Raw genomic sequence first — 19,381 nt, forward strand, 5'->3', positions numbered from 1 at the left:
TGTGTGAGTATACTTGGCTTTTTCGGGCTTTGACTCCATTATCAGAAACTGGCGTCCACAGGAGATATTGCTTAGGTGAGAACATTTGATGCCTTCATGGAGATATCACTGCAATACAATTGCATCACAGTGCTTTGTAGATGATTGTGATGTCATTAGTTACATGATGACAATCAAATGACATCACTAATCTATCTTCCCTTGGGGCTTGTTACCTTTAAGAAACTGGTTATTTCTGTTTATATACTGAAAAAGTGAAGGATTTCTGGTGATAATAGCTCACTATCCTGTCTTTTGATGTCAAATATACCAACACTAGTTGGCAAATGTTTCCTACTCTGTGGCCTATAGGGCAATTTTATACTTTTATCAACAAGTGTCACAAGGCACTTATGTGAGATACATTTAATTACCTGGGATATAAATGAAATGACAGTTTCCTCTTCATACATGATATCCAGACAGAACTTTTATTTTGTTATTGTCTTCTTCTCATTCATGATGATAATGTTATTGTAATATCTAGTGATATTTGGATAGAATTTGCAAGGGAAATAACTCTGTACCTATTGTTCTCAACAATATTAATAAGTAATATTATCATCTGACTGTCTCATTATTAAAACAGGAAAACTCTTTGTAATCAAAATAAAAGACCAAAGTTGTCAACTTTGTAGTTCAATTAGTATATAGTATATGAAATAGTATATCAAATTGAACTTGTTTTGTTTTTCATAATTTTTTTATTTTAAATAATATGACGACAAGTTTTGAATTGTGACAAGTATTTTTATGTTCATTTTCCAAGCTATGAATGTTCGAATGCATGCACTTACTCAATAATTGGTTCAATTTGACAATTATTATGATGATATATTTTCTGATAGCATCGGAATGACAGGGACAATGTTACTACCTTCTATTAGTATACTACAGCCCCATGCCCCGCTCAGTATCAAGAAGACTGATCATTTTCCTTCAAAGATAATACAGTAAAATATTTACAGAGAGGTGAGTGTCAGTGTCCTGTTCTCCTGAGCAGCTAAAAGCTGTAGTTTAGCCCAGTCCTCTGAACAATGACTTGTAATGATTACTTCCTGGTTCCTTGTACAACAAAGGTGCAATATGTGGAGGCCGTTCTTGATGTTCCCAGATATTGATTGAATAGCACTAAAAGATGCAAAAAACATCATGGCTAAGGGATTCTCTAGTCCTGCATAGAGGCAGATATTTGGCCCTGTGTCTGCAGCAAATGTCTGTAAAAATACACAAATTTGACTTTAGTATTCATGCTGCTGTAGTTATATGGAACTGGTGATACTGAGGTGACATGTTTTTCGCTGATACCAGGACCAGAGGCTTTAACGCTTAGTTTAACATTGTTGTGTGAAATTAATTGTTAAACGTCAGTGTTAAAATGCCTTTAAATTTGACTAAAATACCAGTTATGATCAAAGTAATGATTTTTCGCAATTTGCCTGCCCAGGGCACTTTGTTTGGAATTCTAGATATTCCTGGTGACACACTTCCGTGCTCATGGACAGGCTCCACCACTTGTCTGTTAGTCTTAGAAAAGTGGAATCTAGAGGGACTAGCTTGTTTTTTCTCCCAAATATTGCTATTTTGCACGAACCATTAGTCGGAAATTAGCTTCTGTTCACCCCTGTTTGCTGTTGCTTGATGTGTATGTTACTCTGTGAAATGGATGAATTAACATTGGTCTAAAGTCAGTAAATAAGAATTACTACACAATGTGTCCCAGGTTTTGCAATTGACGACCGAAAGACCAGCATTAGATCTGATTAGTCTTCTGGACTGCTTTTCATTATCTTGAGTGACAATGGTGTCACCAAGTGCTTTTGTCCAAAATTATGCATGGATGTCAAGGTCATCAAAGTCAAGGTCATGAATGTCAAGGTCATCAAAGTCAATGTTGATGTCACGACTGTAATGTTAAATGTTAGTGGGAATGTCTAGATTGAAGGACCATAACAGTCACAGACTGCCATTCAAACACTCTGGTTTCGTCATTCTCTCACTTGAGGACCAAGGTCCACTGGGGAAAAAAGATGTCAGCACCAAGGTTATCTTAAGTCTGTGATCTGGTAGACCCGTGAAGGTCCGGGTTAGAATATTGATCTTCAGTAACCAATGCTTGTCGTAAGAGGCGACTAACGGGATCGGGTGGTCAGGCTCGCTGACTTGGTTGACACATGTCATTGGTTCCCAATTGCTCAGATCGCTGCTCATGCTGTTGATCACTGGATTGTCTGGTCCAGACTCAATTATTTACAGACCGCCGCCATATAGCTGGAATATTGCTGAGTGCGGCGTAAAACTTAACTCACTGTGATCTGGTATCTGAGTTACAGTGTGTCGAGAAAGCTTTCTTCAAGTGCACCCATGTTGTGATTTCACACAGGTGTGCTGTGGAGGGACATTATTGTCAAACACTATAGAGGGATAAATATGAGTTTAAAAACATCATTGCAATTTTAGTTATACAGAGTTATGGCCCTTGCTTGTTTTGTTTTTTTGTGGCGCACAATACTGCGAAATTCTTTGAAACTACTTTAGATGTCAGTGGCGACGACGAAGATCATACTCCGAAACTATTTCAAAATAGTTGTAAAACTGACTACACAATTTGGTTAGAGTAAGGCTTAAATGGATTGCATTTCATTGATGACATTGATTGTAGCTACGTATGTTATATTTGGGATTACACTTTCTTAGTAAAGTACAAATTCTAGTACTTTTTGGGTTGAGTCCCACCCGGGATTCAAACCCACACCCTCAGAGTCAGGCACCAAATCGCCAGCACACAAAGTCAGCTGCCTAGCCCGGTCAGCCATGCCACATGCTATTGATCATAGCTGGCTTTCACTTACTGGCTTTCACTTACTGGCTTGTCATGTCCATACTTGAAGTAAAGGCATCTGTGATCTAGTTGGACTATTGCTGACTTGAGTAGTTGTACAGCATTCAGAAGCACCTATAAAACCACAGGACTAAAATGCCTTAAGTGTGGATAAAAAAAGGTAAGGTGAACCATTGGGAAGACTTTACAGGGCTGACTGAAGTTTGACCCTGATCCAATTCAGAACATATCTTATAAACTATGTTCGACCAAACTGGTCTAGTCATTCTTGCAGACTTGGTTGACACGTCATCGCATCTCAACTGCGTAGACCGATGCTCATGCTGTTGATCACTGGATTGTCTTGTCCAGACTCAATTATTTACAGACCGCCGCCATATAGCTGGATGCTGAGTGCAGCATTAAACAACAAACCAATCAACCCAACCGAAATGGTGTAGCATAAAACAGTTTCTAAATTCTACTCACCTTTTACACGCCTTAAACTTCAGGTAAATGTGCTCAGACTTTTGTTTCCTGTAATTGTTCAAGGAGGTAGAATGGTTGATAACAGTTGAAAACCATAAACTTCTTTAATAGGTATCATGTGAACGTTTTGAAATATCTGATATTTTTAAGCCTGCAAAAATGCAAATATTGTCCTTTTTATTTTTGAACAAGGTGAAAGTAGCCTTTTACATATTGGGAAGTGTATGATTATTCAATAACAGAAATAGATTTCACTGTCATATTTCACCATATGAAATGCAACTGCGGCACTTTTCTGATGAGTTACTGGTTGTAGGTGAACTGTGTCAGTGTGAAAAATGATGCTATGACAGTTAAATATAAACACCATGTCAGCTTGTCAACATGGCGTATGTTGTATTTCTGTGGCATGTAGTGTGATGACGTTCATGATAAGTGTTTGAAAACAGATCAGTAGATGAGCTCATATGATATGAATTTCCTCTTTGTTCTTTGATGAATTTAGCCATGCTGTGTAATAGTATCTGACAACACTCTATCATTTATGGGATTTTGAAAAACATCAGTCATCGAATTTCATTCTCACTCTTTAACTTCTTTGGTTCTAACGATATTGTATTGCATGATATATTTTTGATATTATATCCTGGTTTGCAGATCCAAGGACAAACACTGACACATGCGAAATGAACTAAAATTTCAGATCGGTCTTGTTCTTCTGGCTGAAGAGCCATTAGAGAGAATTTAAACACATGCAAAGAAGATCAATGTGGAACTGAATGTAACTCTTGCACATAGCAAACAAACACTCGACGTTACTCGCCGTTATTTCCAACTCGGTCATCTTCGGTATGTCGGCTTATTAATGTCCACAATGTGTATCACAACGTTATTTTTGAATGCTTGGTGTACATGGTGATTTCGTATAGTGATTTTTATCGTGTTTAATGTAACATACTTTCCAAACACCTTCTGCATGTACCCACATATCCAAAGTGAAAGTATGTGAAGGTAAAAATTTCACTCACTCACTCACTCACTCACTCACTCACTCACTCACTCACTCACTCACTCACTCACTCACTCACTCACTCACTCACTCACTCATTCTGCATTTCTTCTGATAGTTCTATATGTCTTATGTCGAGTGTATATTTGAATAGAATGACATACCTGGTGACCCCTGTCAAAAGTTGAGTAACATATCCATCTGACATGTTTCCCCTTAGCATTGCATGTTCGTGAGGTTTCAATACCGGTTGAAGTATTTGCCATGTGATTTATCATGATGTATACTATATCATAATCTGGCTGGCTTGACCTGTTAGGCCTGGTTTGTTAATTTGTTTAGTGGCTTGTCTCTCTCTGTCTGTCTGTCTGTCTGTCTGTCTGTCTGTCTGGACCAGACAGCCCTATGAATAACATCCCAAGCTTCAAAATATGCAAATAAGATGCAGTGATATCAACCAAGTTGTGACCACCCAAATATGTTTTCCTCTTGTGACAAGCATAGTTGCCCATTCAGACAAGCCTGGGTCACTGAAGACCAATTCTCACCCTCATCTCCAAGGGTAGTTTGTGTTCCTCATTGGACTGGCAGATGACTCTTGGAAAGGGAAAAGACTCATTATTGGTCAGCCTCAAAGGGTTCGTTTCTCCCATAGTCCAATATAAGATTTCTGGTGTTCCATCATTTTCACAGTCCATGTTATTCACTCCTTAGTCATGTGACACATGTTGTTTCGTGTGACACTCGCTGTGTGTATCAAAGCAAACTGAAAATAATCAACTACCAAAAGCAATTTTGTGATTGATATTATGAAGGATGTCTTCGTATATCACCAAACTGGTGTCACTTGTAGATATTATGAGGTGAGGTGAGGGGAAATTGGGTTTAACGTCGCGCTGGAGAATATTTCGCTCATATGACAACGTGCATGCGTGTGTATGTGTAGGTGCGGCTGCTTGTACTAGCCCAGACTTAAGCTGGTTTTATAGTGCTAGCCCACTGAGATACCATGCCGCAGTGAAGCATGAATACCCAACTCAGACACATTATACTGACTCCGAGCCGACCAGTCCTTGTTGTACCCATTAATGCCGAGCGCCAGGCAGGGACCAACAAGTACCATATTTTAACGTCTTTTTGGTATGGGGTGGTCGGGGATCGAACCTGCGACCTTCCGCTCTCTGGGCGGACGCTCTAACCACGGAGGCGGTAGATATTATGAGCAGGTTCAGAGCTAGCCATATTATTGTCAACATCCACAAAGGATGATTAGTGAGATGATTAATGTCCCATGCCACTGGGGATTGTGTGAGTAACGTTTTACGCCACTTTGATATTCCAGCAATATTGCAGGTACACCAGAAATGGGTTTCAAACATTATACCCATGTGAGGAATTGAGTGCAGGTCTTTGGCATGACTACTGAACACTTTAAACATGAGGTGAACCCCTTACCCCTTTGGTTGTGATGACATGCTGAGGTGTCTTGAGCATGAGTGAGTGAGTGAGTTTAGTTTTATGCCACTTTTTCCAATATTCCAGCAATATCACGTCGGGGACATCAGAAATGGCCTTCAGCATGACGAGCTAAGGCTTTAATCACTGGGGTCTCTTTCCCAGAGTATTTGCAAATCAATGACCTACTAATTCTAATCTTGAAGGGAAAGTATTGTCCAGAAATGTTAAATACATTACAAAAGTTTCAGGTTGACTGAACTGATCAGCCGAGTCAGATGTCATGTTATGCATGTGAGCTGCACTCGCTGTTGTGACACAAGCCTCATGTAAGGCCCTGTTGCACATTCGCTTTATTTCTTTTCCTTTTCAAAACCTTACTACATTACATGAGTCATCAAAATGCAGCAATTCTCTTCTTGCTCACCTATGTGTGAGAAAACTGTGACACGTCGTTAGGACCTGTTTATGGCTGGAACTTGATAGTGTCAAGGTACGTAACATGTCCGCCTCCAAACAGCCATTCTTTCGTTTCTCTAGACAGTATCTGTTGTCTATGCTTGGTGTTTTTGTGCATTATGTACTAATAACTTAATCTGTCAGTCATCTCCCTTGTGAGCTTCCTGTCTGTAATTAAATCTGCTTTCTGGGCTGTGAGTTGGGACCGTGAGGAGGCCCAGTGGTTGAAGTGTTTCCTGCTCATGACAAGACTAGGGTTCAATTCCCCATGTGGGTACACTGTGTAGCCCATTTCTGGTGTCCCCACAACTGTGTAATGATGTTATAATAGGTACCATCACCTGCCTCCTTTCTACCATCATACCCCCTTGCCACCATCATCACCCCCATCACCATCATCCACCCCTTGTTACTGTCCATCCCTTGTCCATTACCATCATCCACCCTTTGTTACCATCATCCACCCCTTACCATCCACCATCATCCACCCCCTTGTTACCATCATCCACCCCTTGCCACCATCATCCACCCCTTGCCACCATCATCCACCCCTTGCCACCATCATCCACCCCTTGTTACCATCATCCACCCCTTGCCACCATCATCCACCCCTTGTTACCATCATCCACCCCTTGCCACCATCATCCACCCCTTGCCACCATCATCCACCCCTTGTTACCATCATCCACCATCCCCTTGCCACCATCATCCACCCCTTGTTACCATCATCCACCCCCCACCATCACCATCATCCACCCCTTGTTACCATCATCCACCCCTTGCCACCATCATCCACCCCTTGTTACCATCATCCACCCCTTGCCACCATCATCCACCCTTTTTCCAGTCACCGTCCACTTATCCTTGTGCCTTCCCAGGTCTCCATTCCCCATTCCTCATCCTTGTCCCCACCCTCCCCTGTATCCACCATCCATCAACCTTCCTTCCTATTTTTCACACACTCCTTCCCACCCTCCCTGGGTCCCCCAATCTCTTTCTAATGACACAACCCCTGTAATTCTCTCCCTTCCCCTCTCCCCACTCGCTCAATGCTCTTCACTCACCCCTCCCTTGAAACTGCTGTTATCAACAACCAGCCTGATGTTTTCCTAGCCACACCATGTTATTTTAACAATACTCCACGTGCCCAAATGACACTGGGGTGTTGGATAATAAATATAAAAACGATTGCCCTCGCAGCTGATGAGTCATTTGTAAATTGTCAATTTCATTGTGAAGTCGACAGGTTTACATATCTCCTGTCGTTATCGGCTAGTCTTCATTCATCAGCAGTGGTGCATACGCTTCCTCTAGGCCTCAACTGTCTAATGGAAAACAAGGTGGAATGGATTTACACTTGGGACTTCCTTCACGTAGGTGAATTTATTCACTTGATTTCAAATTGTATTCGGTAAAAATAGATATGTTCCATTTTTTGCTCTTGGCATGTCGGTCACATTGCCATTAGTTGTGTATGTAGTCCACATCTGGATTGTACTTTCTGTGTGTTGTCAGTATCATATTTATCAGGTTACAGCGACCTTGTCACTTAAAGTAGTCTTGGGATATAGTGGTTATGTTGCTTAATAGTTTTCTCACCGGGAGCTCCCACTTCAATACGCCCTCCCTTCTCATTCTTCTTTCCTAGCCACCATTATCAACCTGCTGTCATTCCTTCATTCTCTCTATCCATCCTCTCCTTCAGTATTCGGTATCTGTTTTCCTTCTCGTTTTCCTTATCTTTACTCCCTAAATGTTTTTCACTCTTCCCTTTCCTGGTTGCCCCTCTTGATATCTCTTCCCTCCATCCCTCCCCTTCCTCTATCCTCCCTCTCCCCCTAATGTTCAGGAAGTTGTATTTGTCTTTATCATATGTTTACTTCCATCTCCAAGCCATGCTCTGATAAGTAGCAAATAGTAACAATATCAAACTGCCAGGCAAACAAGAGACTCCTAGCTTTGCCTTGGGAATGAAGTCCTGTGTTTATCGGCAGGCTTATCAGATAATGCTTCAACAAATGTGATTTATCTGGCTCTTCACCAGCAATAAAATGTCCGTGAAGATCTTAATAGAAGATAAGTAATAAGACAAAGAAGCTGAACCTCTCAGGTAGAAAGTAATATAAATTGTGACCTCTTAGTTGCCTCAAATGTTGATCTAGGGATGATATACTGCATTGTTTATATTTCTCATGGAATTTAATTTTATTTAGCCTAACTGGTGTATCTGAATGTTTCTCTCTATGAATTAGCCTTGTTAAATACCAGATTAGGTTAAAGATTTGTATTGAAAGCTCATTTTTTGAAAGAAATTTTGTTAATATACTAGAAAAAAAATCAATTTGGGTCATATAAAAAATAAATAATATCTGTTTACCAGACCAGCTGGATCTCATGAAAATTCTTTGATGTAGAATTTTCTTTGGGTTCTTCTTTTCTGGGAGTTTAATCTTTTTCATGTCTTGTTTGGTCCCTAATCCACTGAAAATAGAGAGGATGGTAAATTGAAAAAAAAAAGTAATTTCTGTCTATTTATTTTTTGTTCAGAAGCTTTAATGGCCAGATTTGTTGATCTGTTAACCGAAAAATTAAAGAAGTGTGGCCTTAGGCTTCTACAATGTCAGCCCGACCTCAGTGTTATTCCACTGTTATTTGCTGGTGCAACTCAATTGAAACCAATGTTAAAATTACCATGTGACCCTCACCCACCGCACAAGGGGATTTGCCTTGACTTCAGTGATCGCCCATGGATACATGTTACCGGTAAATCCACAGCTTCGCCATGGCCTTTAGACTGAGAATCTATGTCATAGCTTATGGAGGCCACAAATAATCAGAATGCAGATTTCACTGATCTGTGTTTCCATACTTAGCATACCTAGTTGTCATATTAGCTGTATTTGTGTTGACCCTTGACCCTTGACCCATGGGTATACTTTGTCATTCTGCTTTGTCTATTTCAGTGTGGTGTTTGTTTATCATGTGATTATAATATATGTTTGTGTAGTTTAAGGTTTAAATTTCCACAGTTTAATAAAAAGTGTAAGAGATTTTACATATAGGAATCTATTGTAGAAACTGTTAGATTTTTAATTTTGGGAACGTTTTATATGTGTTGTTTTTAAGCTTTTGTTAGTTTAATGTCTTATTTTTAGGGATATATTTTAAGTATTTTACTGGAATTGGTTAATGGACAGTGGAGAGATTATTTGAAGAAATAAAAGAAATTCCTTGAGTGATAGTTTTCATTGTTTGAAATTAAAGGTGGCAAGCATTTTTGAGATATTCCGCTGCAGTGTTTCTAGCGACCCCTTAAAACTGTATCTTGATCATTGGGGATGTGAAAAGGACCTGTTAACTTTGATGCTTAATTTCAAACCCTGGATTTATTTGAGGAAATGAAGGAGGGGTCGACATGATTGGCAGTGTTCAAAATTAAGTAGGGGCCCTAGTATCCTTGAGTTCTTCTCCAATGCTGTTTGAATCTCAGGCACTCTAAATCTTGAACTTTGAGCAGCGTGGTTATTGCAAAAACCTTGACTTTCATGCCTAATTTCCAACACTGATCAGGGACGGTGAGTGTTCCCTGGGTGTGTGGGGACGAGATGGGGACAGGAAGAGAGAGAGAACCTGTAGCTCCTGATTGGTTTTATTAGATTAGGGAGAGTAACAGCGGAATGACCAGTGAGAGTGGAGTGGTGTTGAGGGATTTGAAGGTGTTTGTGGTGTGACTACCAAGCTCCCTAGCTGGTAAGGTTTAGGAAGCTTTAGTACTGGTATGCTAGTCTGTTTGAATTGGTGCAGCTTAGTGAAGCAGTCTTGGAGAGAGCTGACATAAGCAACACTGCAACTTGAAGATATTATTTACTGCACACTTGATATGTTGCAGAATGAAGTGTTTCCGTCTTTTAATTTGAAACCCAATTTTGACGATTCTAAACTATCATGAGAGTGGTATTGATCCAGTTATGGAAGCAGGAACAATAACCTAGTGGTTAAAGCGTTTGCTGGTCGCGTTGAAAACCCGGGTTCGATTCCCCACATGGGTACTATGTGTAAAGCCCATTTCTTGTGTCCCCTGCCGTGATATTGCTGGAATATTGCTAAAAGCGGCGTAAAACTAAACTCACTCACTCAAATGTCCAGATGGTTTTGGATAATATTTGTAATGCTGTGCGTTGAAATCAAGGATATAACTTAAAACCCCAACAGAAGCCTGCCTGCCTGTATGTAGATCAGTAAATGTTGAAATGGGTATATAATTCATGACCAGAATAGGTCGTTTGCAATCCCATACTTGTAAGAGGTGAATAAAACCATGATTCTTTTGTCAGAGTCTGTAACCGTGACATCTAATGTCTATAAAGTACACATGCTGTTAAAGAGGTAAATCAACAAAGACATGTTTGTTAAAATTTCAAATGTATGGAGAATCAGCATTGTACTATTTTGTATGAATTGTGAATTGAATATTGTATGTACTACACATAATTAGAAGTTGGAGGGGGAAAGGGGGGACAGAATGTTCATCTACTACTTTTTAAAAAATTCAAAAGTGAATATCTATCTACAACTGAATAATATATTTTGATTAATTTTTTATTAAATGTGCATGTAAGGAATTTATATCTAACTTCTTGTATAGGAAATGTTAACTATACAAAATGACAAATTGTTAAGTATAAATTACTTTAAAGCAATGAAACATATATTTATTTCATATTATGAAAGTTAATTTCTCGTGGCATGACATTAACCATGGTAATGTGATAGAAGTATTATTCTCTTAGCTCATTTAATATATGATATATATCTATGTCAGTATGACCTGATTGCTTTGATTGTTATCCCCCGCAAGGCGTCCGTCCGTGCGTGCGTCTGTGCACGTTTGTCTTTTCCGGAGCAGAACTTTTAAACCGTTCACTATTTCTTCACCAAACTTGGCAGATTGTTAGGGCTGGTGGTGAACTAAGTTGGTGCCTTTTGGTAGTTTTGAATTTCTGATTATAATATTTTTTGCGTTTCCATGGCAACTAGTTTGACTTTGACTGAAATTGGTGTTGGTGCTCTTTTCTTGAGCAGAACTTTTAAACCGAAATACTTTTTAATCATGCCAACTCTCTTTCAACACTCTCCTTCACTTTCTCTGTTTCTCTGTCTGACTTTTGTCTTCTTGTTCTCACTGGTTGTCTCTCTTATTAGTAGAATATGAGTGTTTTAGAAAACTTTTCATATACATCTCTCTCTTCTCTCTCTCTCTCTTTTCCCTCAAGACTTGTGGTTAGAGAGGTGCGAATGCCTACATGGGTATAATGAGTGAAGCCCATTTCTTGTGTCCCCCATTGCGATGATATTGCTGCAATATTGCTAAAAGCGGAGTAAAACCAAACTCAGTCAGTCTCTCTCTCTCACTCACTCACTCACTCACTCACTCACTCACTCACTGCATAATGAAACTTTCTGTAAATGATAGGTCTTTTTGCTAACGGTTATTATTCCAATTATCATAGTCCTTCAATGAGAGAATAGCCCCTTTGCTACCATGACAAATGAATCAGAACTCGGGTTTACGAGATATTAATGACCAAAAGGTTAAATAGTGTCCCAACATCCGTTTTAAAAACATTACGCTGAAATATGTGGACTGTGTTAATGAATAAACACAATGACCATCCAGGGATAAAAATGTGTATTGTTTCAAGTGGGCCATGGGGCAGTTATAGTAATGTTCAGCCCTGACCCTAGGGATTCAAATATGCCAATAAAAAAATACATTTCAATGAATAAAGAAACAGATTATTTGAAATTGTGTCTGTTAATTAGAATTGGTCTTCAGCAAGTAATCCTGGTCTTCGAGGCGCCAAAGGGAGTTGGGTGGCCAGGCCTTCAGATTTTTATAATGTCATTGTATCCCAGTTGTGTAGATTGATGAAATCACTGGAATGTCTGGTCCCAGCTTGAATATTTACTGACCACCATTGTTACGCAGTTTTCTATAAGTTAAACTCTCAACACTGTGACTGATCTATATTCACTTTAATTCTATTTTTGTTTGACACAAATGTATACAGTTGGTACATTGTTCACAATGTTATCAGGGGTGGAAATAACTTTAAAATTGCTGGTGTACTCTGGTACAGTGGCACATGTAAAATCACTTGCCCTGATACTTTTCCCACTATACCGTCCGTTTTCTTGTTGATTTCTTAAATAAACAACATCATTAACATTGGAAAGTCAACTGGACACCAGTGCATTGTGATGTACAAATTTGCTTGCCTGACTGGACTCGGACGTCGGGCAATGGGTTATTTCCACCCCTGGTTATAGCCCTATTGTGACTGCAAGGAAATACTAACGATAGGCATTGCAAATGCAACCTATCAACTGGCGAGTTCTAATTTGAATTGGGGGGGCGGTGGGGTAGCCAAGTGGTTAAAGCGTTAGCTCGTCACGCCGAAAACCCGGGTTCGATTCCCCACATGGGTAAAATGTGTGAAGCCCATTTCAGGTGTCTCTTGCCGTGATATTGCTGGAATATTGCTAAAAGCGGCGTAAAACTAAACACTCACTCACTCACTAATTTGAATGTAACAAATATACGAGCCAGTGAAGTTCTAATACTAATTTAAGGGGGTGCTCCAGTCCACAACTCTATTCAAAACTGCCATTGAAGAAACCTTGTGCAAGTTAAAGTCCACGTGTTTCATGCAGTTAAAACTTCCACGAAGTAAATAGCGTTTGCACGAATGTTCGTGTTTCAGAAACAAAACACATGTTCTCCGGAACAGCCATCATATTTGTGTTATGCAATCATTTTGGTGTGAAATTGAATGTGGTTTCAAACCAAACTAATAAACAAATAATATTTTTTTGACGATTGTTGCAAAATGATCTTTTTTGAAGAAAATGATTTTCTAAACATGTCAAGTGTCATTTTTTCTTGACTTTTACTAAATGTGATTTCTGTGTTTGGCATTCACCTTATTGTAACTGTCTGTGAATTGAACCATGCTGTTGCCACTTATATACAATCCACATTTTAAGGCTGCAAATAAAAATTAGGGCTGGCTGAAAAGACCAATCATTGAAATATTGTTGATAGGAAGAATTACAGATGATTATCGATATGAAAATTAAATTATTTGGTGTAGAAATTTAGATTGAAAATAACATGTTGCTATCGATTGTTAATTTTGTTTGTTCTTTTCCAAACTCAGAAATGTCCTCGCTACTATGGTAATCTCTTTGAGGCTTTCTTTGTTCATTTTTGCTCAGTTACTTTTATTTATTTATAAATATTTATTGATAATCAAGAAAAGTATTATTGTTCTGTATTGATAGCAAGCCAGAGTACAGAGTACAGAGTTGCTTCCAGGCTGCGCGATTGCGGGACTCCCTCTATTAACGTACATAACGTACTCATGGACGCATTTACATATCGCAAATTAAAAGCGTCTTTGGTAAATATATAGACAAGACCTCGAATCGTGTTGATAAACTCTTCCGTTTGTTAAACCAAACCAGTTTCATCATTCTTTCTCTTTTCATAACAAATACCCAAATCGGGTTTTTCACCATCATTGTTATGAAGACATCAGCATTGCAGTAAATTCTTTATCTTCAGTCAATATGTGATCCCCCTGCTTGGTGTCAGGTTCCCCCTCTCTTGTAACAGTTAAGGGGGATGTCCCCCTTAATCCCAAATTCCTGGATGCAACACTGTTGTAATAATGGATCCTGGATACCATGTTAATGGACTTCTAAGTGAATAGATGAGAACTGGGTCATCTGTAATGTATTCATCTGTAATGTATTAAACAGAAATAAATTAGTAGCTCATTTGCTACTCTAACAAACCATTTCTTTGCTAGTGACACTATTTACCTCCTGGACCTAAACCAATACAACCTGAAATAAATTGAAGTAGCTCATTTGACTACGAACAAACTGAGGCATTTCTTTGCTAGTGACATTGTAAGTTAATATTCAGTCCCCTTAGTGATCATCTGGACAAATGAAAATTGTCAAGAGTATAGTTTAATATGTTTTTAGCCAGTATCATGTACGTCAATGTCACAAGTCCCTTAAAAGGTTGTTTTAGCCAGTTGCAAGTACTGTGTATGGGATATCTCACAAGTCCCTTAAACCCTGTTGTTTTAGCCAGTCAAACAGCAAGTACTGTGTAATGGGTTATCTCACAAGTCCCTTAAACCCTGTTGTTTTTAGTCAAACAAAGTAAGTACTGTGTAATGGGTTATCTCACAAGTCCCTTAAACCCTGTTGTTTTAGCCAGTCAAACAGCAAGTACTGTGTAATGGGTTATCTCACAAGTCCCTTAAACCGTGTTGTTTTAGCCAGTCAAACAGCAAGTACTGTGTAATGGGTTATCTCACAAGTCCCTTAAACCCTGTTGTTTTAGCCAGTCAAACAGCAAGTACTGTGTAATGGGTTATCTCACAAGTCCCTTAAACCCTGTTGTTTTAGCCAGTCAAACAGCAAGTACTGTGTAATGGGTTATCTCACAAGTCCCTTAAACCGTGTTGTTTTAGCCAGTCAAACAGCAAGTACTGTGTAATGGGTTGTCTCACAAGTCCCTTAAACCGTGTTGTTTTAGCCAGTCAAACAGCAAGTACTGTGTAATGGGTTGTCTCACAAGTCCCTTAAACCATGTTGTTTTAGCCAGTCAAACAGCAAGTACTGTGTAATGGGTTGTCTCACAAGTCCCTTCAACCATGTTGTTTTAGCCAGTCAAACAGCAAGTACTGTGTAATGGGTTGGTCTCCAGTGTATTACAACAACATTACGAATCCGCAGGAGTGAGAGTGTTGTAAACATGGTGACGGAATCATCTCGTCAGAGTCTCATTGGAAGCTTGGAGCAGGGTTCGGACATTTCCATTTTGACACAGGATGAGGAAAATTGCATGTATGTTTTTATGGGGTTCAGGAAAGTCGCAATGTGATTGATTCACAGTTTTGTACGGAAATTACACACTGTATTGATAATGGACCTGGCTAAAGACAGCCCTGTTGGTGTTTGATTGATGGTACCATTATCTTATATACATAGAGCCCTGCTGGTGAACACTGCTGAGAAGGGCTGTAAATAGACATTGACATTGTTGTACATCTCATTGTGATGCTGCCGTGGTTGGTCCTGTAACAGGGAGGAGCCTGTGGCAATATCATGAAGAGGATACCAGGACTTGGGATATTTATCCTTGTATGGAATTGAACTTGCCCTAAGGTGTTATTGACAAATACTGGATCTATTTGGCTACAGTAGTCGAAAGTATATGTTGGTTGGTTGGTTTGTTGTTTAACGCCACATATATTACAGCTGTATGGCAGGCGGTCTGTAAATATTCGAGTCTGGACCAGACAATCCAGTGATCAACAACATGAGCATCAATCTTTGCAATTGGGATACGATGATGTGTCAACCAAGTCAGCAAACCTGACCACCCGATCCCGTCAGTCACCTCTTACGACAAGCATGAAGTTTCCACACCTGAATAGTGGCAAATTATCAGGTCATCAAGTAAAAATGATCTTCTATTGGCATTCAGGATACATTTGAGTATAAGTCAGACTGACTCAGACACACAGGCTACACTTCCATTTCTATGAACAATAAAGATTTTGAGAATTCCCCCGATGCTCTATTCATCAATATTTACTTCCTTGAGCCTTGAGCTAATTACAGTGACAATAGTTTTCTATATGAATCTCTTCAGATTAAGTTTGGATGCATAGAACAATTGTCTCAGGCACTGTAATTCACAGTGCTGAAAGGGGCGGTGGGGTAGCCTAGTGGTTAAAGCGTTTGCTCGTCATGGCGAAGACCCGGGCTTGATTCCCCATGAGTACAATGTGTGAAGCCCATTTCTGGTGTACCCCGCCGGTGATATTGCTGGAATATTGCTAAAAGCTGCGTAAAACTAACCTCACTCACTTACTCACACAATGCTGAAATGATTCCACTAGGAATTTATAGAAACCTGTAGTCATGGGTTGTAGTTTTTTGTTCACCCTGGCCATCTTTCTTGGGTTGTGAGCTTTCTTTTACTAAGTGACAAAGACCTGAATCTCTTTGGCACTTTCTTCCCACATCTGGGCGGTGGGGTAGCCTAGTGGTTAAAGCGTTTGCTGGTCATGCTGAAGACCCTGGTTCGATTCCCTACATGGGTACAATGTGTGAAGCCCATTTGTGGTGTCACCCACCGTGGTATTGCTGGAATCTTGCTAACAGTGGCGTAAAACCAAACTCACTCACTCTTCCCACATCAAGCTGACATACCATGCTATAATTAAAGCACATTTCTAGGTAATATTAAATCCTGTGCAATCTTATTCACACATTCCAACTTGCACATATGTTCATGAAGGAGTTATCTCCCCTGGAACAGTTGAGCGGACTTGACATAATATTATGTACACTGAGCAGATAAAGACCTATTTGTTATTCAATTTCTCACAGCTGTTTTGAACAGCAACATAGATATGAGTGAGTGAGTATGGATTTATGCCGCTTTTAGCAATATTCCAGCAATATCACGGGATGCCAGAAATCGGCTTCACACATTGAACCCATGTGGGGAATCGAACCTGGGTCTTTCAGAGTGACAGGTCAACACTTTTACCACTAGGCTACCCCACCACCCCACATAGATATGATATATGTACCAATTGGTTGTATGTTTATCAGTCTCTGAAAAATCTTTTGTTAAGGAAGTGGTAGCCCAAGTGTTTCTCTCAACATGCCAAAGCTTGATGTCTTTCAGTGGCATTTAGAAGTTGTACATTGATGTCCAAGATATTTTTATGGATTAAACTTCTTTTTTAATTTCAAATTTTGGATGCCAAAGCTTGTTTGTTTCCCGAAATGGTTAGTGTATGTATATTCATGCTCATGGTATTACTGGTATACAACAATACTTACCCATACTTCGGTCGACATATAACTGGAATATTGCTGACTGCGGCGTTAAACAACCATCCAAACCAACCAACCACTGATAGTTGGCGGCACCTGTGCCATAGCATTGTTTATTCGACTTTCTCAGAGTCTATTGTCATATCTTTCTGCAGTTTACACTCAGCCATACGCTGACACTTGAATCAGACGAAACTATGCAATTTGATAACTTCAGACTGTTTGACTTGAAGTGTTTAGATACAACTGAAAGATTGGCACAATAATGTAAAAAGCCATCCACCTACTCTCATAGGAGTATGCCTAATAAGATTTATGGATAGCGTTTTAATACCAAAGTCCAGAAAATGTTTATCAGCACTTTTGCAAAAACACGATTCCACTGAGAAACATAAAAGCACATGTCAAACAAAAGTTGTTTCTGCTCCCTCAGGTAATGACGTAAAAGAATTACGTGTTCTGCTTATTGTTTAACAGTCAAATAATGTCAATAAGATGGGAAAAAACCCTCACAATTTCTGCCACATAGCGTTTTATGTTAACCAAACACAGAATGATATCTTTGAAAGGTCATATAAATTTCAAATTGTAGAAATTCAGAAAAACACTCCCAGTAGCAGAAAGTATGCAAGTGTTGCAGGAGTCAGTCTGGTTGGATTGGAATAGTCTGCTAGCAGTTGGTTGAAATTGAAATCATCCTGACCCAACTTCCAATAATCATGATGATAAAAGTTTTTGTTTTTAACTGAGAAATCATGACGTTTAGACAATCGTTTCACTGAAATTTGAAGTGTTTTGTGTAATAAAATTGAACCAGGTTTGCATGATTTGATTAATCTGGGAATCAAGGCACCTCTCAACCATTGGTTCATTGAGTCTCAGATGCTAAAGTGGAACTGCCAAAGAAAAATGAAACACTTTTCTTTGTCTTTGAATGTTCGGGATGACAAGCGTATGGTCCTTGTCACGATGCTAATGTTTTGATATAAAAGAATTGAAGGGTTCTCCGATTAAAATGCTGTTGCCAAACCCTGAGGGAGCCTTTTGATGGCTGACAATACCTTCACAGTTGTTGAATAGCTTGGCCCCTTCGTGCGCAAGTCGTAGGCTTCAGTGCATCCAATAACTGAAGGAATATTGTTTGACAATGTAGTCAGCAATTCATCATCTGTATTAGGGAAGCCTGTAAACTGAAAGTACCTCCTTTTGAGATACACCTTTTTCCACTCACTGGACAGAGCTTGAATCATATACACCTTTTACGGGGGGGATCAAACCACTCTAAAACCCACCATCCACATCACTGGACAGAGCAAGTTGAATCATACTTTTTCTAAAACTGTTCAATTTCTTCACCAAAACAAGATCCCAGTTGTCCATGGCAACAATTGTAGCCTGGAATTGGTGGTGTGCAAATTTGTCAACTAGTCACCAAATTGTTTGTTGCCTTTTGGTAGTTTTGGACTCTGAATAAAATATTTTTCTTCCAGAAGTTTGACATAGGGGTGGTGGGGTAGCCTAGTGGTTTAAAGCATTGGCTTCGCATTTCCATCCAACCATAGAGAATGAAAGACCTGAGGTTCAATATCTCTATATACATATTTGGTAGACATAATCAGTATGCCATTATTGGGATATTGATGAGTTTTCAACTAACCAGTTGTATATTTCTTGTGTTGTCAACTAGTAAATTGTTTGTTCAGAAGTTGCTCTTTCTTAGATCGGGCGATTAGTGGTGTAGCCTAGTGGTTAAAGCATTGCTGGAATATTGCTGAAAAGCGTGATGTTGCTGGAATATTGCTAAAAGCGGCGTAAAACCAAACTCAGTCATTCAGTTTCTTAGATCGGGGGTAAGTGTTATGTTTGCTGACTGCACTGGAAACAAGTTTCACATTGTCCAAAGTGTCTGATACTTCTCAGAAATGTTTTGTGGAAGAGTAGGTCTACCGATGGGCTGAGTTACGTCCCTTGACTGTTTAACCCTGCTTGTCACTGATTATTAACCTGGGGTTTTGAGCCCTCATGCCAATCCAATAGGTTATGTGACCTGATTTACTTAAACTTCACCTGAACTAATACAGTCCTCGATATATTTCTTAAATAGTTATACAATTCTTACTATGAAAAATTGTGAACAAAGACTGACAGTCAGTGCATGTAATTAGACACGT

General features: G+C 39.4%; 1 protein-coding gene across 5 annotated transcripts in view; it reads left to right on the forward strand.

Annotated features, from left to right (window-relative positions):
* Positions 1 to 19,381, forward strand: part of LOC124256979 (nucleolysin TIAR-like) — a 223,072-nt gene that overhangs the window by 15,094 nt on the left and 188,597 nt on the right. For 3 of the 5 annotated variants that reach the window (XM_046690937.1, XM_046690939.1, XM_046690938.1), the window contains exon 1: positions 7,504 to 7,645. The exons of 1 other annotated variant lie outside the window; for it this stretch is intronic. In XM_046690937.1, coding sequence (XP_046546893.1) covers positions 7,601 to 7,645 — 45 coding nt within the window. In that variant the 5' untranslated portion in view covers positions 7,504 to 7,600. Of the gene's footprint in view, positions 1 to 6,223; positions 6,307 to 7,503; positions 7,646 to 19,381 lie in introns of those variants that run through there. One more of the 5 variants, XM_046690945.1, reaches the window with a different exon arrangement.

Source organism: Haliotis rubra, unplaced genomic scaffold (assembly GCF_003918875.1).
Source record: "Haliotis rubra isolate DU_JTF1 unplaced genomic scaffold, ASM391887v1 Scf646, whole genome shotgun sequence".
Lineage (NCBI taxonomy): Eukaryota > Metazoa > Mollusca > Gastropoda > Lepetellida > Haliotidae > Haliotis > Haliotis rubra.